This window comes from Pseudochaenichthys georgianus, chromosome 1 (genome assembly GCF_902827115.2).
Source record: "Pseudochaenichthys georgianus chromosome 1, fPseGeo1.2, whole genome shotgun sequence".
Lineage (NCBI taxonomy): Eukaryota > Metazoa > Chordata > Actinopteri > Perciformes > Channichthyidae > Pseudochaenichthys > Pseudochaenichthys georgianus.
In genome coordinates this window covers 15,733,439-15,754,738 of record NC_047503.1, presented here as the reverse complement: position 1 = coordinate 15,754,738, position 21,300 = coordinate 15,733,439, and the positions used below count along the sequence as shown (strand labels likewise).

General features: G+C 41.1%; 1 protein-coding gene across 1 annotated transcript; it reads right to left on the bottom strand.

Annotated features, from left to right (window-relative positions):
- Window positions 1-2,636: 2,636 nt before the first annotated feature.
- tmc5 (transmembrane channel like 5) lies at window positions 2,637-20,986 on the bottom strand. Its single transcript, XM_034093384.2, has 21 exons — window positions 20,834-20,986; window positions 20,249-20,352; window positions 19,594-19,805; window positions 18,601-18,678; window positions 17,018-17,134; window positions 16,827-16,929; window positions 16,031-16,112; window positions 15,690-15,950; window positions 12,008-12,150; window positions 11,739-11,883; window positions 11,401-11,553; window positions 10,843-11,009; window positions 10,341-10,416; window positions 10,154-10,251; window positions 9,962-10,057; window positions 6,673-6,748; window positions 6,003-6,136; window positions 4,532-4,705; window positions 3,849-3,927; window positions 3,648-3,740; window positions 2,637-3,556 (listed from the first exon to the last, which is right to left on the bottom strand). The coding sequence occupies exons 2-21, from the start codon at window positions 20,320-20,322 to the stop codon at window positions 3,041-3,043; spliced, it is 2,877 nt and encodes a 958-aa protein (XP_033949275.1). The 5' UTR covers window positions 20,323-20,352; window positions 20,834-20,986; the 3' UTR covers window positions 2,637-3,040.
- Window positions 20,987-21,300: the final 314 nt, after the last annotated feature.

The window sequence follows — 21,300 nt, the reverse complement described above, 5'->3', positions numbered from 1 at the left end:
AGCAGCGGGAGCGGTATTGCAGTCGCTTTACCGCACCGTTGTGACGAAAAGGGAGCTGAGCCAGAAGGCAAAGCTCTCTGTCTACCGGGCCATTTTCGTTCCTACCCTCACCTATGGTCATGAAGGATGGGTCATGACCGAAAGAACGAGATCGCGGATACAAGCGGCCGAGATGGGTTTCCTCCGCCGGGTGGCTGGTGTCTCCCTTAGAGATAAGGTGAGAAGTTCGGTCATCAGGGAGGGACTCGGAGTTGAGCCGCTCCTCCTTCGCGTCGAAAGAAGCCAGTTGAGGTGGTTCGGGCACCTAGTTAGGATGCCACCTGGGCGCCTCCCTAGGGAGGTGTTCCAGGCACGTCCAGCTGGGAAGAGACCAAGGGGTAGACCTAGGACCAGGTGGAGGGATTATATCTCTTCGCTGGCCTGGGAGCGCCTTGGGATCCCCCAGTCAGAGCTGGTTGATGTCGCCAGGGAAAAGAAAGTTTGGGGCTCTCTGCTGGAACTGCTACCCCCGCGACCCGACCACGGATAAGCGGGAGAAGATGGATGGATGGATGGATGGATGGATGGACATTTGATAACACCAATGTGTTTAATACTGGCAACTTCTAATTGTGAGAAAAACGAAAACGTTCACTAGAGACGTCCAATTGAACATTTTGCGAAACACAATAGCCAGCATGTGTAGTTCTGGGGGGGCGTTCGATTCCAGTTTTGGATAGTCTGGCGTGGTTTCGTTCCATTTCACACAGCTGTTTGACGCTCTGCGTAACCTTACGGGGACTGTAGTCCTAAACTATAGCTGGGGATTATGGGTAGTGTAGTGTCTTCGGCCATCCTAAACTCAGAAATGTTGACAATCACAATGATGCTCGAAATGTCCCTTATAGGCCTACGTCTGTTTCCGGTTATTTTTATTTTGAAATTCAGTTCCTGACGGACGCCAAAAAAGCCAGAGATTATGGAATTAAACCAATAAATAAAAGCAAGGATAATTGTGTGTTATTGGTGAGTAAATAACAGTGTGTTATTTTGAAAAGAATAACAAATTAGAAGGAAAAAAATATTTAAAAATACAGATTTCAGTATCCTGAGGCTCTGAGCCCCATTTATTTTCCTCACAGACGGCAACAAAAGTCCGAAATTATACGATTTAAAATAAAAGCAACAATTGTGGCTTGATATTGAGTAAAAACATGTTTTTATGAACCACACAGCTTCCGGTCTTCCACGACCCGACCGGAGAAAAAGACGTGCTGCAGCCTGCAGGCACGAAACACGTTACCAGTAGAAATACATTGCTTTTAAAATCGTGCTGTGCAACACGAATTTTTTTTATTGAAAATGGGATCTTACTAAGAGAGAACAATTCAATATTTAAATGATAAAATTACATTTTTTGGGTATCCTTCTGTTGAACTGTCTGTTTAAAATTAATTGAAGCATCAGACTAAAGAGGCTTTTGAAAATAATATTATATTTTGATTTAGGTCAAAATATAATATTTGTAAACCTGAAGAGTCAGTGCCAGTGCCTCACCAGCCATGAACCTCACTGCAGAAGCTTATATATAGACATCTAAGTTTTCGTGTGTGAAATTAGAAGGAAAACAATATTTAAAAATACAGATTTCTGTATTCTGAGGCTCTGAGCCCCATTTATTGTCTGAGCCCCATTTATTTTCCTCACAGACGGCAACAAAAGTCCGAAATGATACGATAAGCAATAATTGTGGCTTGATATTGAGTAAGAACATGTTTTTATGAACCACACAGCTTCCGGTCTCCCACGACCCGACCGGAGAAAAAGTCGTGCTGCAGGCAGTAGAAATACATTGCTTTTAAAATCGTGCTGTGCAACACGAAAAAAAGGGGCAAATCGTGTTGGTGAACACGAATCAATAGATTAAAAATCGTGTTGGTGAACACGAAATGCCGTGAGACTGGGTTGCATAAACAGGACAGTCAGTTAGCATGCTAATTTCAGTAGATTTCTTTGAGACTCAATGCATAGATATCACGCATTACGTTGTTCTCTTTCTTTTTGTAAATGTTTTTAAAATAAATTCTGGTCATACATCACACCCAGTTTTGATTAATTTTGAAATAAAGCAGTAGACTTACTGTAAAGGACGTGCCTACATATACAAATTGTAAATACGTTGTAAAGTACAGGTGTGAAGTATTTTTGTACAAAGAATGGCTTTTAACATTTTATTTTATGTTTCTGTATTGACCTGAGTAACATGATTACTTAATGCTTTGGAAATGTTTCTTTTATAGAGCTTTTTAGCCACATATTCTGGATAATAAAGCCCCCCTCCACTAAAAATACAGGTTTTAGTCATTGCTATTATATTATATAAATATAGTTTAATAAAAGTTAATAGTAAAAGTTTTTATATTTCACCAAATATTTTAATGGTAAAATAAATGTTGTTGATCTACTGGCCAACATTTTTGAATTATTAAGAGTAATGTGTAATCTGTGGCAATGTATGCAGAATCCCTACAGAGGGCAGTGTTGTTTTAAATAAAAAACTACATTTAACTGTATATGGTGGTGACTATTTTTGCATGCTTACTTGCTTATTTTGGCATAAACTAACACATGACAAACAATTATGACACATTTATTTTTGAACTTTTTGAATTTGTATCTGGTCTCAATCCATATAGTACAGTATTGACAACTGGAGTGTATGATATATAAATCTTATCACAAAATGGCACAATATCAGGCCTATACATGTTATAGTGTTTATTTATATTACAAGGCGTATATACTGTCATAGAAACATACTATTAAGATATATTTGTACAAAAAAAGTGCATAGAGAGGTGGGCCTACGATATATTCTAGCCCTGCTACAGTACCTATACTTGTCCTATTAAAATGTATTGCATTTCTAGAGAAATCACCTAATTTATAGATATACAACCAAGACTATTCATCTATGGGTGATAACACAAATCAAAAGTGTCTTTTCAGTCATCTCTTCAATTCTGTCCCACTTATCCATGGTAAAATAAAGGCCCTTTTTTTAGTAGCCATCATCATACTCATTCTGGGCCTGCTGCCGGGCCAACATGGCCTGAATGAGCGCGCTGGAGCCTGCGGGTGCTGGGTTTTGTGGGGGTGCCGGGACCCACTGAGGCCTATCCTCTTTCTCTGCCCTCTGCCTGGCTTGCATGACTTGCATCATAACACTTGACACAGAAGAAGTTGGATCACTTGCATCATCAGTTCCTTCCACTTGCGCTCTTTGTCTGGCTTGCATCGCCTGTGTGACAGCGCTGGATGTGTTTGTGGGGCTTTCGTAATAACCTGCGCTATAGTGTTCATTCCTTTCTTGACCCTCTGCCCTCTGCCGGGCCTGCATGGCCTGAATAAGAGCACTAGAGAAGGAGGAGATGTCGGAGGGAACTGGAACTCCGCCAGTGCTGAGTCTCTCCTCTTCCTCCTTCTCGAGCTGCTGGCGAGCGAGTAACGCCTGAACCATGGCGTTTGAGGTGGACTGACCGCCTGAGGAGTGGTCATCTGGCCTCCGTTTGGAGTGCTGAAAGATGTGAAAAAATATGCAGAGAAATTAATAGCAAATCTCCGGCTGAAAGGTGAGAGTTTGGCATCAAAGAATCCTTACAACACACCTTTTTCGGATTCTTCTGTTTTGATCTTTTATCAGGGTGAGATTTTTGGAGATTTTGGAGTCTCTCTAACAAGAAGGACTTGTCTTTCCCTTCCTGATTTGAGAAAAAGACAGAGTTAAGGGATGAATTATGTACAGCCAAGCAATAAATGAAGGAATCGGTACCAAAAAGAAGGAAAAATATCAAAAAGTGAACACTCACATCAACAATCTGTTGTCTCAGTACACGAATACGGAGCTTGCGGCCCCGAGTGACTTGCCAGAAGATGTATATGATGACCCTGAAAGCATGATAATATGACATAACATTATGCAAACACTGTTCCAGTCTGTAACAGTCTATGTTTAAATAGTCAAATAAATCAACCGCAGAATGGTGACTGGTATGATGCAGTTGCTAAATGTAACACCCTGCTTATACTCTACAAAGAAAGTGTATTAAGATTACTATTAACAAAACATTAAGCACATGGATTTGGTTTATGTCCTATTGATACATATAACATTACAGCCACATTTGATATTAGAGAGAGTGAACATGGTAATAATTACAACTACTAAACAGCAAAGTTAGTAAACCAGAGCCGGCCAGCTAACCAATCAGAGACAGAGCAGACTGGGCTCTGGTTTCAGACAGAGGGTGAAAAGCGGTGCTGCAGCACAGGCAGTATGAGAAAAATAAAGATGTTTTTTAACATTAAAGCATGGAGACATGTCACAGTAGAAGCACAAAATACAAATATGAACCTGGCATAATAGGACCCCTTTAAGGACATGATTTTCATGATTTTTTCTCTCTTGTTTTTTAATTTATATTTTATGCATCATCTCATGTAATGTGACACACACCACATACGCAACATGGCACCTGCACAATCAACTTACATGATGATGAGTGAGATAAGAAAGTAGAAGATTTCACTCCTGATGACATTTTGGTAGATCCAAACCACCCAGTGAGAACTAGAGGTCTCCTTCAGGTGAACCATCCAAACTTCGACCACATTGTAGGTGCTGTTGAGTCCCCGGAAAGGACCACAATGCTCTGAGGGGGTCAGACTACAGAGCAAGACAAGGTAGACAAAACCAATCAACACTTTTAGGGGGGTTTGTGTACCACGGCTATGTTATTGTTTTGTTATCATGTTGTTGTTGTTGTTGTTGTTGTTGTTGTTGTACAATGATATTCTTTGGCCCTTTCTCATTTCATCAAATCCCCCTCCTCGACTCCTCGACTCCTCCGGCAGTGACCCGGAAATGAATTTCAGCGCGCCATGTTGAAGGACATCTCATTTCTCTAAATGCACTTCGAGGACCGAGGATCGAGCGTCGAGGAGGCTCTCTGGAGGAGCTATAACCGAGGATACACTGATGGGTCCTCCACGGTCCTCCACGGCTGCTTCGTGGATGCATTTCCGGCAACAGAGATGTTTCAAAGACTCGTGACGCACGGCCGGACTTATCTCAGCCAATGACAGCTCTGCATGCATCCCCTGGATATTATTTTATTAACTGCTTTCATCGCGACGCGATGTTTACAGTGAGAACAGCTGTGAGGTCCGTGCAGAAAGCAGAGCAGTGTGTATAATATATATCACTCAGTAGAACAGGCCTACTCTTTTTGCTTTAGTTTAGTAGATATCTACAAACAAAGAGTCGATATTTTTCTACAACCATTTAGTGCTTCACAATCAAATACACCACGGCTGTAGCCTGTTTTAGGAGCTGTATATGCGTGTGTGTGGTGTAGGTGTGTGTGGTACAGTGTGTGCGTCGATGCAGCAGACAGACAGGTGTCAGTTGGTTTGGTGTCCTCTGCTTACTTGTAATACTTGTAAATAAAACTTTTGGCCCGTAATTTATTTCCCACATTGTAGCGACCAGAGAGGGCGGGGGGGATATATCCAGTCTCTGATAGTGTTACGTTATTATGAGAGTGCTCTGCTTGATTCTGAAATTGTATATATTTATATAAATAGATACATATATATATATATGTGTGTGTGTGTCCGCATCTGTAGCCATTATTGTCTCATTATACCGCACTGTGAATGAATCAAAGTAAATATATAAGTCATCATGAACACATCTGTCCATCAGACAGAGGGCTGCTGCCTCCTGTCATCATTAATGGACGTCTCTTTAAAATGACCACTGAGGAGAGGAGTTCTCATTTCTCTAACCGCCTGCTGCTTCCCCTCCTCTCTCCTCGGTTCCCCTCCTCGGCTCCTCCGCTCGCATCTCCTGTGGGCGGGACTAAGTATCGAGGATAGGAGTCGAGGAGGGGAGTCGAGGAGGGGAGTTCGAGAAATGAGAAAGGGCCTTTGACTCCAGGCTGAAGGTCATGTCCTCGTACCTCCAGGCGGTGAACGCAACCATAGAGACGGCTCCCACGAAGAAAGGGAAGAAGAGCAGGGCGATGAAGATGGTTTGCATCTGAGCAGCTCTGCCTGACCGCCTCGGAGGCTGGCAGTTCTGGGTCAGGCTGACCTGGGGAAGTGGTAACAAAACACTCATACACATGAACAAATACATGACACACAAAAACACTTTTTCCATCATTATTATTGCACTACCACAATGATGTTTTTTAAATTTACGAAACCAGCCTCCACATCATATCTGTTTCACTCCATAATAGAGAACATGAAGAACTCATCAGAGCTTTGAATAGTATTACTTCAAAGGTCATTCAGCATGTTCATGAAACATTCAAGAACACCAGATCCATCCTGAGTCAAATTACCAATCGTTCTGAATTAAATTACTCTGACATTGACACCAACTTGTTTACTTCACATATCCCAATACCTAAGTCCTTTCCAAAACACAAAATAAAGCATGCTGTCAGTGTGATGAAAGGATTTGAATCAAATATTGAACCAGCTGCACAAATAGCGTAACGTGAGCGCAAAACATTAAAAAGAGCAACTAGGACAGCGATGGCCTTGTATCTCCCTGTGGCTGTTTGTCATCATAGCAGTTTAGTTTACAATCACCAAGGCTATTAATTAAGTGTCATTTACCTTCTTTAAGTAAAACAAAATGAAAAATTTGAGGATCTGGATGGCAGGCAGCAGAGGAGAAAAGTAAATACCAATCCTATGGGGGGGAAATTCACAGTTAGCTAACTATGCATAGTAAATGAGCATTGACACCAGGAGAGAAACACAAATCTTGACTTTAAATTCATTGAGTTGTTAGGTGGTAAGCAGAGATATGGACTTTGTGAATCAAAAATTAGACTTCATATCGACTCGACAAAAATCAAGACTTGTAACTTGACTTTGATTTCAACACCACATCTGACTTAATTTTGGACTTTTGACTCTAGAATACTATTAAAGGTGGGGTAGGTAAGTTTGAGAAACCGGCTCGAGATACACTCTTTGTTATATTCCACGGAATCAGGGCCGGCCCTGACCAACTTGCTGCCCTAGGCAAGATTTTAGCTGGCGCCCCCCCCCCCCCCCCCCCCAAAATGCAGACACATTTACATTACATTGCATTTAGCTGACGCTTTTATCCAAAGCGACTTACAATAAGTGCGTTCGACCAACAAAATACAAACTTGAAGAAAACAGAATCATATAAGTACATCAGGCTTCATAGAGCAAAAACATTTCAAGTGCTACTCAACTGGCTTTAGATAAGCCAGCCCTTTATTAGTATATAAGTGCGTTGTTAATAGTTCTATTGCTCGAAGTGGAGTCGAAAGAGATGAGTTTTCAGTCTGCGCCGGAAGGTGTGTAAGCTATCTGCTGTCCTGATGTCAATGGGGAGCTCATTCCACCATTTTGGAGCCAGGATAGCAAACCCACGTGTTTTTGCTGATGGGAACTTGGGTCCCCTTCGCAGCGATGGTGCAGCGAGCCGTTTGGTTGATGCAGGCTGAGCGGAGTGCACGTGCTGGGGTGTACGGTTTAACCATGTCCTGGATGTAGGAAGGGCCAGATCCATTCGCAGCATGGTACACAAGACACTCACTACGAGTCGCGCATGCACGGTTGTGGCATGACCACCAAAACAGAAAGATATGGACACAAGATGTGTGCAAATGTATTTAGTTTCCTATCTATTTGAACATGATTTATCATTTAAGTGGGGGGGGGGGCTAACCTCCTCTAGGGGGGTCCGGGGGGCATGCTCCCCCAGGATTTTTATTTAATATTGAAGTTAAAAGCATCAATCTGGTGCACTTTGAGAGCAACATTCAGAGATCTATGGATACATCTCTCAACACCAGGGGCGGTTCTAGGGGGGGGGGGGGGCCTAACACTGACTTTGGACACCCCCGTGGCCCCGAGGTTTATGATTAAACGATTTATTGGCTGACGGAATAGGCGTAACTAACGATATTTGTCATTCTAGTCGGACCCATTAGAGCAGGGGTCTCCAACACGTCGATCGCGAGCTACTGGTATCTCGCAAGCCCTCTATAGCCCCCACTTTACAAATATGTTTTTTGTTTTTTTTAACGCAAGCCGTCATCGCCACGGAGGAGCACACAGCCTCTGTGAACCAGCGAGAGAGAGAGAGAGAGAGAGAGAGAGAGAGAGAGAGAGAGAGAGAGAGAGAGAGAGAGAGAGAGAGAGAGAGCTAGAGAGAGCAAACCTTTATCTATTTAATATAGTTGTAAAAAATAAAGTAAGAAATCATTCCAATGTGTACTATAGGACAGTAACAAACAAAAAAGTTTAAAAGGGGAGTGATTAGTAAAATATGCATAAATAAAAATAAAGAATGCTAACTAGGTAAAATAAGATAAGAATAAACTAGTTTAAATTATTTGTTATTGGTTGTGATCATATTCTAAAAGTGTTTGGATCATTGAAAAGTATACAGCTCCCTTTCATATGAGTGTTGAGAGCTGTATCCATAAATTCATTTTGTGCTCCAAGTGCACCAGATTGATGCATTTAAATTCAACATTTAAAAAAAAATCTTGTAGTAAACACTGACCCAAACAGCACACAAAGGTATTAAGCATATAATAATAGTGTAATGAAACAAATACCAATAACTGTATTGCATTGTTTTCTTACGCGCAATTACTTCATACTGTCTTTCTCTTTTTCGTCCTCCATTTATTGTGCCCCCCTCAGAAAATAACTGGCCCCAGCCTGGCCCCCCCAGTCAAATTGGTCTAGAACCGCCACTGCTCAACAGCCATATGAAACAGAACTGTAAGCAGATTTTCTCTTTCTCTATGGATATTTTACAAATCACTCTCCTTTCAAACTGTATTCTTGTTTATTAATAACTACATTTTTGTACTGTCATATAGTATTTTATACCTGTTTTTCATCTGTTCTCTTATTTTTTTATAACTATAATGATCATATAAAGGTGTGCCTTTACCTCACTGAGCTGAGGTTATCAGAGCCTCTCAGTCTTTCAGGAGAGAGCTCTCTAAAGCTCCCCCCCTGCGGCCGCAGCACACAGAAGCTGTATACGTTTTTTGGGAGTTTGATTTATTTTAAATTAACACGAATACAAAATGAAAACCTATAATTGCACACTAAAACCATTATTTAAAAAAAAAAAACAATTTCACATAAACCTCTGGTTTTTACTGAGGCTGGGGCAGTTCAACTTGATTTTGGGGGGGGGTGCCATAGTTTATTGGCGCTGTACGCAATATAGGCGTAGTTCTGTTAGTTTAAGATAATAAGATGTACTTTGTTGATCCAAAATCGGGAAATTGTGTTGTTATGAAATGTCCGCCCCCGTTGGGTTAATGCGCCCTTAGAATTCGCCTATACTGCCTATGCCAAGGGCCGGCCCTGCACGGAATGCTCTTAACATCCCGATAGCAATGAAAATCTTAAGTACTTCGACAAAAAATCCATTAAAATATGTCATCTGTGGAAGCCGTAGTACTGTAAAAAGCACAATCAATCATTTTAGCCGGCCGGCTAAAGTAACTGGATGGCCTACCTGCCTGTCAGCCTTCCATCTGTGCACAAACTTATCTCGTGCCCTCATTGGTCAGGTGCGCGTTCGTGTGTGTTGGAGGAAGGGCTCTGTAAGGAAGTAGCAGATTTCTTCCGGCTGTGTATTTTCAAATTCTAGCGCACTCGAGCTGGTTTCTCCAAAATTACCTACCCCACCTTTAATTTAGGTTGAGCAAATAAATACACATTTTAAATGCATTCACAAACTTTGTATATTTCATATATTATTACTCTCTTAATAAAGTACAACTGGGAAAGTACAAATTGTGTTTAGGACTCAGGACTTCAGTGCAAAGACTTGAAGACTTGACTTGGTCCCGACTCTGGTATTGGTAAGTGTTGAATGTATTGCTCTTACCAGGCCAGAGTCTGTGCGTAGATCAGTTCAAGGACATTTCTGGCTACGTCAAACTCTGGAACCCCCAGATGTGGAAGTAATCTGGTCCCAATCACACTGTTGAGGAGAAATTAGACATATGATTTACATGTGAGGTTAACCAACCCCATGTATTTGATTGTGAAGAACACAAACAAACAGAAAGCCACTCACTTGCTAAGAAACTCTCCAAAGAAGGATCCCAACATTAGAAAAAGGAAATCAACAATGACCAGTCGGTACAAAGCCTGTCCTACCATGGACTCCCAACACTGTGGAAAAACATTAGGTTCATGAATGACTGTCTTTAGAGATGGAAACTGATATAACACATTTTTGGGTTAAACCCTGTCAAACATACCGAAAACTTTACAGCCACCACATTCATCCAGTTATAACACAAGACAGTCAGAATGGACATCTTGAGTAACACATTTCTGTAAGTGGGAAAAGAGAAACAAATATTTTATTCAAGATTGATGCTTGAACATTTTGGGAATTATGCTAATGTACTTTCTTGCCGAGAAAGATTGATACAACTGTGCCATGCATACGGTAAATATGAAGCTGGAGTCAGCGGCCAGTAAGCTTATTTTAGCTTATTAGCTTAGCTAAGCATAAGAACTGAAAAAAAAACAACAAGCTTTGGTTCTCCCCCTATATATTCTTTATACTAAGCTAAGCTAATCAACTGCTGACTCCATCTTTGCATTGAACGGATAAATATGTCATGAGTGGTATCATTCTTCACGTCTAATTCTGGGCAAGAATGCAAAAAAGTGTATTCCGCAACAATTCTTTCTACTACTACTTACAATTCTCAATTGTATGCACTTTAAATTCATTTGTCTCTGCTGTCTGACCTGACTACCAGTGCGTAGATCTGTTTGCGCTGGCTGGAGTAGTGCTCAAACTTGTTGAAGAGGGAGTAGAAGAGCGGGACGACCAGGTTCATCAGAGACACCACAAAGGGAACCAGCAGAGTCTCTGCCTCCTGCAGCAGAGACCAGTTGGCAGAATCTGTTGCCCGCTATAAAGATAACAGATGGATAAGGGGTTAGATCAGCTCAACATATTGCTAGACGGACAACACTGTGTGCAAAGAAATGAATCAAACCCTGCACTGCCAGTAAATGACTCGACATATAACTGTCAGTAAGTTGCAATCTTATGACGCATGCTGATACTGAATTTAAAGAACAATTGCTTTATTACCATGCCATAAAGTACGATGATACGTATTTTCTCAGAGCATGCAAACAAAGGGATCAGTAAGAATATTTGTCTGTTAATACTGGTTTAATGGAACAATAAGACTCGTACAGACGAAGAAACCTCTATGTATCAAACAAAACAAATCAAACAAAGAACACTTATTCCAATTTAACAATAAAACTTAGTTTCAGTTTAGTTTTGTGTACCTGCTGTTCGAATTGGCAGAGATAATAGATGCTAGCTCCAGAGCCGACAGCCAGGCTAGTGGAGAGCAGCCAGGCACCCAGATAAACCCCAAAGTGCTTCAGACTTTCAGAGAGGCTTAGGCGCTCCCTCTGGGCATTCTCTGACATGGACTCCTGAAAAAATTACGAGGTGCATGTTGTGTTTTAAAACAGGAATTAACCTTTGAGATAACTAAGGGTCTGAAGTTTGATGAGCGCTTATTGTGAAAAAAATCTTTAAAAGCTTAGATTAGTTAATATATTTAACATGGCATTGAGAGCTGCTCCTACTTGATATATTTTAACACAGTAATAGTCACCTTGAGTTGCACTCGTAGATTGTTTTTGCGCTGTCTCACTGCCTTATCGTTGGTAATATTAAAGTCCCAGCTGCACAGAAGCTGCCATGCACTGTTTGAAGCAGGGTCTGCTAGCACATAGTTTGTCTTGAATGAGCTGGCCATGCTGCGTGACGAAAATAGACAACGTACATTTTATAGAGTTGAAACTACTTCATGTAATTTAATGGAATTTAAGGAAATGTAAAATGTTCTCTACATTATATAGTTGTATGGACAATTGGACTGACCTGAAGATAAGTGCAATTCCACACAGAACCATGTAGACTGCAATGGTGAAGAAATAAGCCAACTGCATGTTGTACTCCACTAGATGCACCTTGGTTTCATTGCTGTAGCCCCCGTAGTACATGACAGTGTTGTTGAAGTAACCCTGGAGAAACCAAAACACATTTATATTGCATTGGGAAAAATACATATGTATTGAGCATCTTCACATAAGGCCAGACAATGTAGTCAAAAACAGTAGTTTTTTCCTACACTGGTCATGTTACGATGTGTATTTACCTACTTGTCTGTGATTTTTTTCTTAAATGTACCAATATTTAGCATTTAAAGAATATTTTATACAAAGATAATTGTCCAAATGTAAGTAATCAACTAGGGAAGTTAATTGGAACCTGGATTAGTTATTCTTCATAGCCTATTAACCTGTAGTGTCTAATACGTGTCATTTTACAATATATATATATATATCGGTTTTGTGTAACATTTTATTCCTAAAAACATGGCACATTTTCGTTTTATTTATTTTTTATAACCATTGACACTATTTTCTGATTTATGGATTAAGACAAAGAGATATCCAAAGTAACCTCTGTAAAAACCTTTATCTCTAATATGTCAACATAAGGAAACCACACTTTTGAACCTGTCTCTCATCTTTCAGATATCTGTTCCGGGAATTCATGCAAACTAGCACATAATAAATAAGATACTTTGTTGTTTGCATGTTTGCATATTTGATTAACACTATGGGGCTTTGAATTCCATGCCGTCACAGTAACCCATCCTATACAATTAACCATTGTTGTTCTCTACCGTCCACCAGGCGCCTTGGGGGACTTCTTGGAGGAATTAGATCATCTCCTCTCACACATCCCTGAAATCGGCCCTCCCGCTGTACTTCTCGAAGACTTCAACCTCCAGACGGGGGAAGATAGACGAACTAACATCTCTGTTAACCACCTTTGCTTTCTCACTGTCTCCATCCCCACCAACTCATAAAGCTGGCAATGTCCTTGATCTCATATTCTCAAGGAACTGCGCTACTTCTAACCTCTCTGTAAACCCGCTCCACACCTCCGATCACTACTTCATTTCATTCTCTCTACCCCTTTCCAAACATAACAAACTAATCTCTTCGCATCCTGCACTTGTCCGCCGTAACCTCCGTTCCCCCTCTACCTTTGCCTCCTCGGTGCTCTCAGCCCTCCCTTGCTCTGACTCCTTCCAACTCCTGCCTCCAAACTCTGCTGCAGAAACTCTCCTCTCTACTCTCTCTTCCTCTCTGGACTCTCTCTGTCCTCTCACATCTCGGCAGGCTCGTCAGTCCCCTCCTGCTCCCTGGCTAAATGACGCACTGCGTGCTAATAGAACCGTCCTTCGGGCAGCAGAGCGGAAACGGTGGAAATCCAAACACCGCAACGACCTCCTAACATATCAGGCTCTCCTCTCCTCTTTCTCTTCTTCGATCTCTCAGGCAAAAAGCACTTTCTTTCAAGACAAGATCCAATCTTCCTATTCCAATCCTAAAAAACTATTTTCCATCTTCTCCACCCTCTTGGACCCTCCCAAAGCCCCTCCCCCCTCCTCCCTTCTGTCAAGCGACTTTGTTAACTACTTTGAGAAAAAGGTTGACGATATTCGCTCGTCTTTTTCTGACTCACCTTTACTCACCGCTGGATCACCTGACCGACGGTCAACCGGCACACTAACTACTTTTTCCCCTCTCTCACCAAGTGAGGTTCTTACCCTCGTTACCTCTGCCCGCCCTACCACCTGTCCTCTGGACCCTATCCCTTCTAACCTCCTTCAGACTATCGCTCCTGATATTCTACCGTTTCTCACCCATTTCATCAACACTTCTCTAACTTCTGGTCACTTTCCAAACAGTCTCAAGGAGGCAAGAGTAAACCCTCTCCTGAAGAAACCCACTCTCAACCCGTCTGATGTTATAAACTACAGGCCTGTCTCTCTCCTCCAGTTCCTGTCTAAAACACTTGAACGCGCTGTCTTTAAACAACTCTCCTGTTATCTCCATCAGAACAACCTTCTGGATCCGCACCAGTCTGGTTTCAAGGCAGGTCACTCCACAGAAACTGCCCACATTGCTGTCACTGAGGAACTGCACACTGCTAAAGCAGCCTCCCTCTCCTCTGTCATCATCCTGTTGGATGATGACACTGCTGCATTCGACACGGTGAACCATCAGATCCTCCTTCGAACTCTCCAAGAACTTGGAGTATCAGGCTCTGCACTTTCCCTCATCACCTCATACCTCAAAGACCGCACCTACAGGGTTACTTGGAGAGGGTCCGAGTCCGACCCTTGTCAATTAACTACAGGGGTCCCTCAGGGCTCTGTTCTTGGTCCCCTCCTCTTCTCCCTGTACACAAACTCGCTCGGATCTGTCATTAGCCCGCATGGTTTTTCATACCACTGCTACGCTGACGACACCCAACTAATTCTGTCCTTTCCCCGCTCAGAGACCCAGGTCGTCGCACGCATCTCTGCTTGTTTAGCTGACATCTCTCAGTGGATGTCCACTCATCATCTCAAGCTCAACCTTGACAAAACTGAAGTGCTTTTCCTTCCGGGAAAAGATTGTCCCACTCTTGACCTGACCATCAACATCGGCACCTCTGTTGTCTCCCCGACCCAGACTGCAAGGAATCTGGGTGTGATCCTGGATAACAACCTGTCCTTCACTGCAAATATCGCTGCTACAACCCGCTGCTGCAGATACACGCTTTTCAACATCAGGAAGATACGTCCCCAGCTGACCCAGAAAGCGACGCAGGTTCTGGTCCAGGCTCTCGTCATCTCACGCCTAGACTACTGCAACTCCCTCCTGGCTGGTCTACCTGCATGTGCCATCCGACCTCTGCAGCTCATCCAGAATGCAGCGGCTCGTCTGGTCTTCAACCTTCCTACATTTTCCCACACCACTCCGCTCCTCCGCTCCCTCCACTGGCTTCCAGTAACTGCTAGAATTCACTTCAAGACACTGGTACTTGCGTACCATGCTGCGAATGGATCTGGCCCTTCCTACATCCAGGACATGGTTAAACCGTACACCCCAGCGCGTGCACTTCGCTCTGCATTAGCCAAACGACTCGCTGCACCCTTGCTGCGAGGGGGACCCAAGTTCCCATCAGCAAAAACACGTGGGTTTGCTATCCTGGCTCCTAAATGGTGGAATGAGCTCCCCATTGACATCAGGACGGCAGAAAGCTTACACACCTTCCGGCGCAGACTGAAAACTCATCTCTTTCGACTCCACTTCGAGCGATAGAATGACTAACAAAGAACTGCTAACAGAGCACTTATATACTAATAAAGGACTGGCTTATCTAAAGCCAGTTGAGTAGCACTTGAAATGATTGGCTCTATGAAACCTGATGTACTTATATGATTCTGTTTTCCTCATGGTTGTGTCTTCCTGGTCGAATGTACTTATTGTAAGTCGCTTTGGATAAAAGCGTCAGCTAAATGCAATGTAATGTAATGTAATGTTTGATTAAGCTGTGGGGTTATATATCATTGTGGGGTCATATGTAACGTTACACATAATAATTTCATGTGAACATAACATTTTTTGATTTAGTAAAAAAATATTGAAACTTTTTAGGGACCATTTGGATAGTTGTGGCTTTACAGGTATGTGTTGTGGTGGGAGCCTCCACTTACTGCTCCAGTCAGTATCTCCAGTCCTCTGAAGCTCACATTTGGAGATATGTTGGGCCAGGGGCTGTAAACAAGCTGCGGGATGGTAATAAAGCCAAAGTTCACCAGGAAGGAGAAAATGTTGAACATGAGCAGCCACTTGAGGAACATGAAGTAGGAGAGCACGCTGGTGCCAAACGTGCCACCGATCTCTTTCATGATGCCCTGCCACAGCTCCAAGGTCTGCCTGGCCGATCTTATACCATATCCGCACCTGCGGAAAGACTGTGTAGCATACACACATAGGTGATGAATCAGATGGTTTAGTTGTTTAAGTAAGGCGTTTCAGCATGTTGTTTACTTACCAGTGACATGTTCTCAGAGCAGTCTGCAAAACATGTGAACTGGCGAGATTTCTTGGCAGACTTGAATGCCAGCACTTGGCTCCTGTTGAAGATATGTAGAATATAGTTAGAAGTAGAAGTAATTTTTTTAACCTACTTTATAAAACTTTATTAAAACATTTCTTAAAGTAATAAAAAGGAAACATGATTTAGGGCTTTCTACATTAGCAGTGCAGGTTAATCATAAGCTAGATAACAACATTGTAAAGTCTGTACATTTAGTGTGATGTTTTATTTGTAATAATCTGATCCTTATAGTTCTCTTCTGTAGCATGAACATTTTATACGTATATTATTTGTGTTTTTTTCAACATAATCAATCCATAATCTTGCACAGAAAGGTATTATCATACTTTAAATGTTTACTCATTATTTATCATACATTTTATTTATTATTGATAAGCGGATTACGAAGTATCATAAATCTAGTTAATTTGTTACAATAATGACATTAGTGCCTTGACAATCTATATTTCCTGATGAGCTAGAAGATCTGCCAGAATGATATAATGTTGTAGTGTGCCCAAAAAACCTTTGGACTTTCTGTCATTTTAATAGTTTCTTGTGTAATGTGGCCTGAAACAAGAACAGTGCATAATTCTGTCACTTTTCCTCTAGTGATCAATATTCCAACAGTGTACCTTGGCATTGCGTTCCATATTTATGGTTCCCAGCAGGGTGTAAAGGTTGTGCTTTGTGCCTAGACATAGTCTAACAAGGAAGCGAATTAACATATTCTTCTCAGTGAAAAACCCACCTTATATGTTTCTTCTCATCAAAGCTCATTGGAAGGTCCCGAATCGCCCAAATTCTGTCTCGTGTTGATAGGGCAACAAGCTCTTTTACCAGGTTCTGTTCCTCTGTCACACACAGGATGACAAACATTTTCTATGTAAAAGTTGTATGAATGTAGATTAGATGTCACTCTTCACATTCAAAAGCTCTTACCATTCTCCATCTCGTTCCTTATGGCGTCCTCTGTGAAGGCTACGTGGTTAGGATCACCGTTAGGAAACATGCTCATCCGTCTCATTGATATTCCCCTCCTTCTCATCGTCATGTTACCTGGAGGAACAAACATGAAGACAATAATGTGCCTCATCAACCAATCGTTCTAAAAGGAAATTTCTTATTGCGATTTATTTGTCTGTTTTGCCAACATGTGTTTGCTAAATAATAGTTTTTTGTGTTTTTTTGAAATATTCAGTTGTATAATAAATGGTTAAAATAACGATATTTTTTTAGCATTTATTATATTTTTTTATCATTATTTTCATTATTTAACAAATCATTATGGACCTTTCAAATAAATACACATTACATTAGAAACGCTTCACTTTAAGAGGCCGATGGGATCCATCATAATAAGAACACAGGCATAAACACATTTTTGGTTAAGGAACATGTCATAAATCTGACATACGGACTTAATTAAGAACATACTTATTAGTGAATGATGCCCATTGACTTCTGTTGTTCGGCTGTGATTGCCAAAATAAACTTGAGATCTACAGGCAAACTCCCGGGACAGATGGGAAAAACAGGAGCAGCATGACAGTTATCAGGGTCTGCATTTTTAAATGTAAAACCTGCAGCTGCTCACACATGCAAACATTTACTCTCCCACCACGGCTTGACTGAGAATTACTTTGTCTGTTTATTTTTTTCCTGATTAATTACAGCACACAAACGTTGAACTTATTACCTTCAGTTATAGTGTACCACCAAAGTACAACTGGTAGCAATGTGAGCTTTTTGTGGTGCTATACTACTGACTTTATCTTTATTCCTGATTAAACCTATCATAGCCTACAGAGTTGGCACCGCAGACTGACTACTGTGCCAACTGTGTATTTCAAGAGACGAGTGTTATTCACAGGTAATATGTTAACGTTATGTCTTTCACATTTAAATTATAGTATAATTTCACTCTGTGAGTCACACTTTAGGCTATGCATTGAGCTAAACGTTAGCTTGCTAGAATGCTCTCAGTTCCAATGCTAACATGCTAATTGAAATAAGTTTCTCGTTATTTCAAGATATTATGACATTAAATTGTGAGAAGGCTTCGTTAGAATGAGTCACAGGACTTTTGTTTTTATCACAATGGCAGAATTAGGCTGCCTTAAACTGAAGAGTCATTCTAAAGGGATTTAGTTACAGTATGCGATTAACATGGTGCGGTCACACATACCCAAATATCCACTTTCTAAACAGACATTTCCAAAACCTTTATATTGTGTCCTTCAGATTAAGACGATATTTTCCCCACAACCCCTTTCCCTCTGTTTCATTTTCTTTGCCAACTTCCTTGTCACTGTTCTGTTTTGCAGACCTTTCATCAATGATTATCCAGTACTTAGCTAACTTGATTGATAATCAAAGTCAACAGGTCACATTTATTAAAAAGTATTGTCTTGTAATGCACTTTACCACTTTTACTGTGTGTTTAACAAAACCATGCCAACAGAGCGCAACAAAACTGTGAAAAGAAACTATTATCTAAGGAGTACATTTAGTTTAACCATTACCTGATGTTGTGGAAGGAAGGCGGATGGAAAGTGATCGATCATACTGAGAGTCAGGTGGGATTTGGAAGGTACTGTGATCTGAATAAAAGAGAGCAGGTGCAGTAGAAGTTTCAACAAACTTGTCACTGAGCAACACAAAGAGGTACATAGAAACAAAACGACATAGCCTTAGTTGTCATGCACAACAAATTATGTGTTTACGTCATACATTGATGCTGGGATAGGCAGACTTTTATTGACGTCAAGAGGCAACATTTCCAAAGAAAGCTCTCAGCGTATTGTAATTCTATTGATATTGCAGTATTTTGCATCCATACCATTAACAAGAACAGACATATACAGTAAACTGTACGTCATTCAGATGATTTTGAATAGGGTTATAAAGCAGCAATTAAATAAGAACTACCTTTCTGTTTTGTTTGGGCCTTCAGAGCCTTTTCAAATGATAATCTGTTTTTAGAGGTTTTAGCTTCTTTCATGTGGGATTGAAAATGTTGCTAATTGTTAAGCCTTCTAATAATTGCAACTGTAAACTAATGTGAGCTAGATGTGAAATGCAGCCACAAGCTGCTGGGTGCTAGCCGCAGTTGAGTCTTTTGCTACGGTGAGCAATAGGCTAAACATTTAACAACATTTCTCTCTATCTCAAAGTGCAAGAGAAAATTGTCAGACTTTCTTTTGGATAAGTCTGTCAATTTTTAGGTTGCTAAAAGAGTTTGTGCCGTTAGATCATGCTATCAATATCTAAAGGGCCATACACATGCAACTGCATTTATAGAACAGCCAAAACAAACACCCTTTTTCATCACCAGAGACAAGAAACTAGTCAAGGCCTGAAAACAAGGCAAATCTATGTTTCCTTTCAGACCACTGAAATTACAATATGCTGCAAGGTTATAATTACATTTTTGTCAAAAGACCCAAAAAAAACATACTGCCTATCCCAGCTTTACTATTGTTCCATAGTCCAAAAGATGTAGCTTGGCCACTCACTGATGTCATGCTGCCATGAAGGACTCCTAGGCCGTGTTGAGATGTGGCCCATGGGGAGGCTTTCCCTCCCCCTCCAGCTCTCCTCCTGCCAACCCCCCCGCGGCACCCTCCTTAAAGCATCATCACTGCTGATCTGACCAGTGGAGTAATGTCCATCTGCACCCTCACCCCGGGCGTAGGGGTTAGTGTGGAGAGGGGTTTTGCTGGAAGACCTAGATACCACAAATGTGTGACGATAAAGAAAAAACATTGACATCACAGTGTTTGTGTTTATAACACTTAAGAGCACTGAGGTTATCAATTCAAGGAAGGAACTGGAATTCCAAGTGATGATTATAATCAGTGTCATAGATATGCTTAATATTGAGCGTTTTTTAAGGAGGTGATATAATATCCTACAAGCAAGTGCAGGATAAGGTTTCTGAGTAGAGACCAACACACTAATGTATTTGCCTCTTAAAGTGTACCGTAATGTTTAACAGAAGAGTGTTATATACATATACATATGCTGCTTGATCCTTGAAGACATCCTGTTCATTCTTTTATAGTATATGACCTTTGAGTACAAACAGCACCCACCCAAAAAACACATTTTTCAGAATAAATAGTTCACTGATGCACATTTGAAGACACATTTTATCATATTGCAACAAACCTTCTATCAATTTCCAGAGTCTCGCTGTCATGGTAGGCAGGGTTGAATAATCCTCCATTACTGTAACTTGTCATGAGATCCTTCAAATTGATCCTTTCGCTCTTCTGTGAAGACAACAGCGATACTTTAGCTCACCCTGAAGCAGTCGCTCTATTGATATGTTGATGTTAATAAGAGAATAGTCCTTCATTGAGTGTTGTATTGAAGCTTCCTATGCCAGCTTCAGAGTAAACAAGTACACCAAGTGCCTTTCTGTGCACAGAGTGACAGCTACATTGTCAGGGGGTAAGAATGTGTTATTTAATCCCCTGGTCCCATCATCATCATTAATTCAAACATTAGGTTTGGTTTCCACCACATGGAAAGTCTATGGTTCTACAGCCACTGAAGGACGGCAGACTAGGAAAATCTGAATTACAATGAACAGAAAACTGCATTGTGATACATCAATAATGGAAATTGGAATCTCATCTAGCAGGACTACAAATAGTGTATGAATTAAAGTAGTTTATCATAGATTATACTATGCTGTCCAGATAATTAAATAAAATCTTGATAAAATACTTTTTCTCACACCCTGCTTACCTTGTTAATGTGTGGGGATGTTGGAAAATAATACAATAGAAAAGTCCGAACAAAATGCTGGAGAGTTGCAGAAATAAATGTCTTCTAGTTTTTCTGTAGTCCTTGTTGACCAAGCGTGAGGAGTGAATCAGCCTGAGCACCACCGTCCGTGAGACAAAACCAAGCACTGTCTGGGTACCAGGAAGTGTTCGCTGAGCTCATAAAGGTAAAAGTCCACTGCTTCTGAGTGGGTTAAGTAAATCCCATGTGGACACTTTGTGATGTGACACAAATAATTAAACCCCCTAAGGTTCAAATGTAATTGCCATTCTTATTAGGACATGCAGTGTGTGTCCAAGAGTCCATGCTGTATCTGCTGTAGTTCCCATGTGGTGGTAAAAAGATAGTAAAGAAAAATGAATAGAGACAGAAAAGAAACCTGCCAACAACTTAAATGTCCTTTAGAAGGAAGTGCCCATGCCAAATGG

Bases quoted from the DNA above. Each gene is read 5' to 3' on its own strand.
- tmc5 (XM_034093384.2), bottom strand. From the start codon at position 20,322: ATGACAAGTTACAGTAATGGAGGATTATTCAACCCTGCCTACCATGAC. The intron at 16,930-17,017 runs GTAAGAGCTTTT...TGTGTGTGACAG, and splicing joins AAGGAACGAGATGGAGAATG to AGGAACAGAACCTGGTAAAA. The intron at 3,557-3,647 runs GTGTGTTGTAAG...CACATCTTTCAG, and splicing joins AACAGAAGAATCCGAAAAAG to CACTCCAAACGGAGGCCAGA.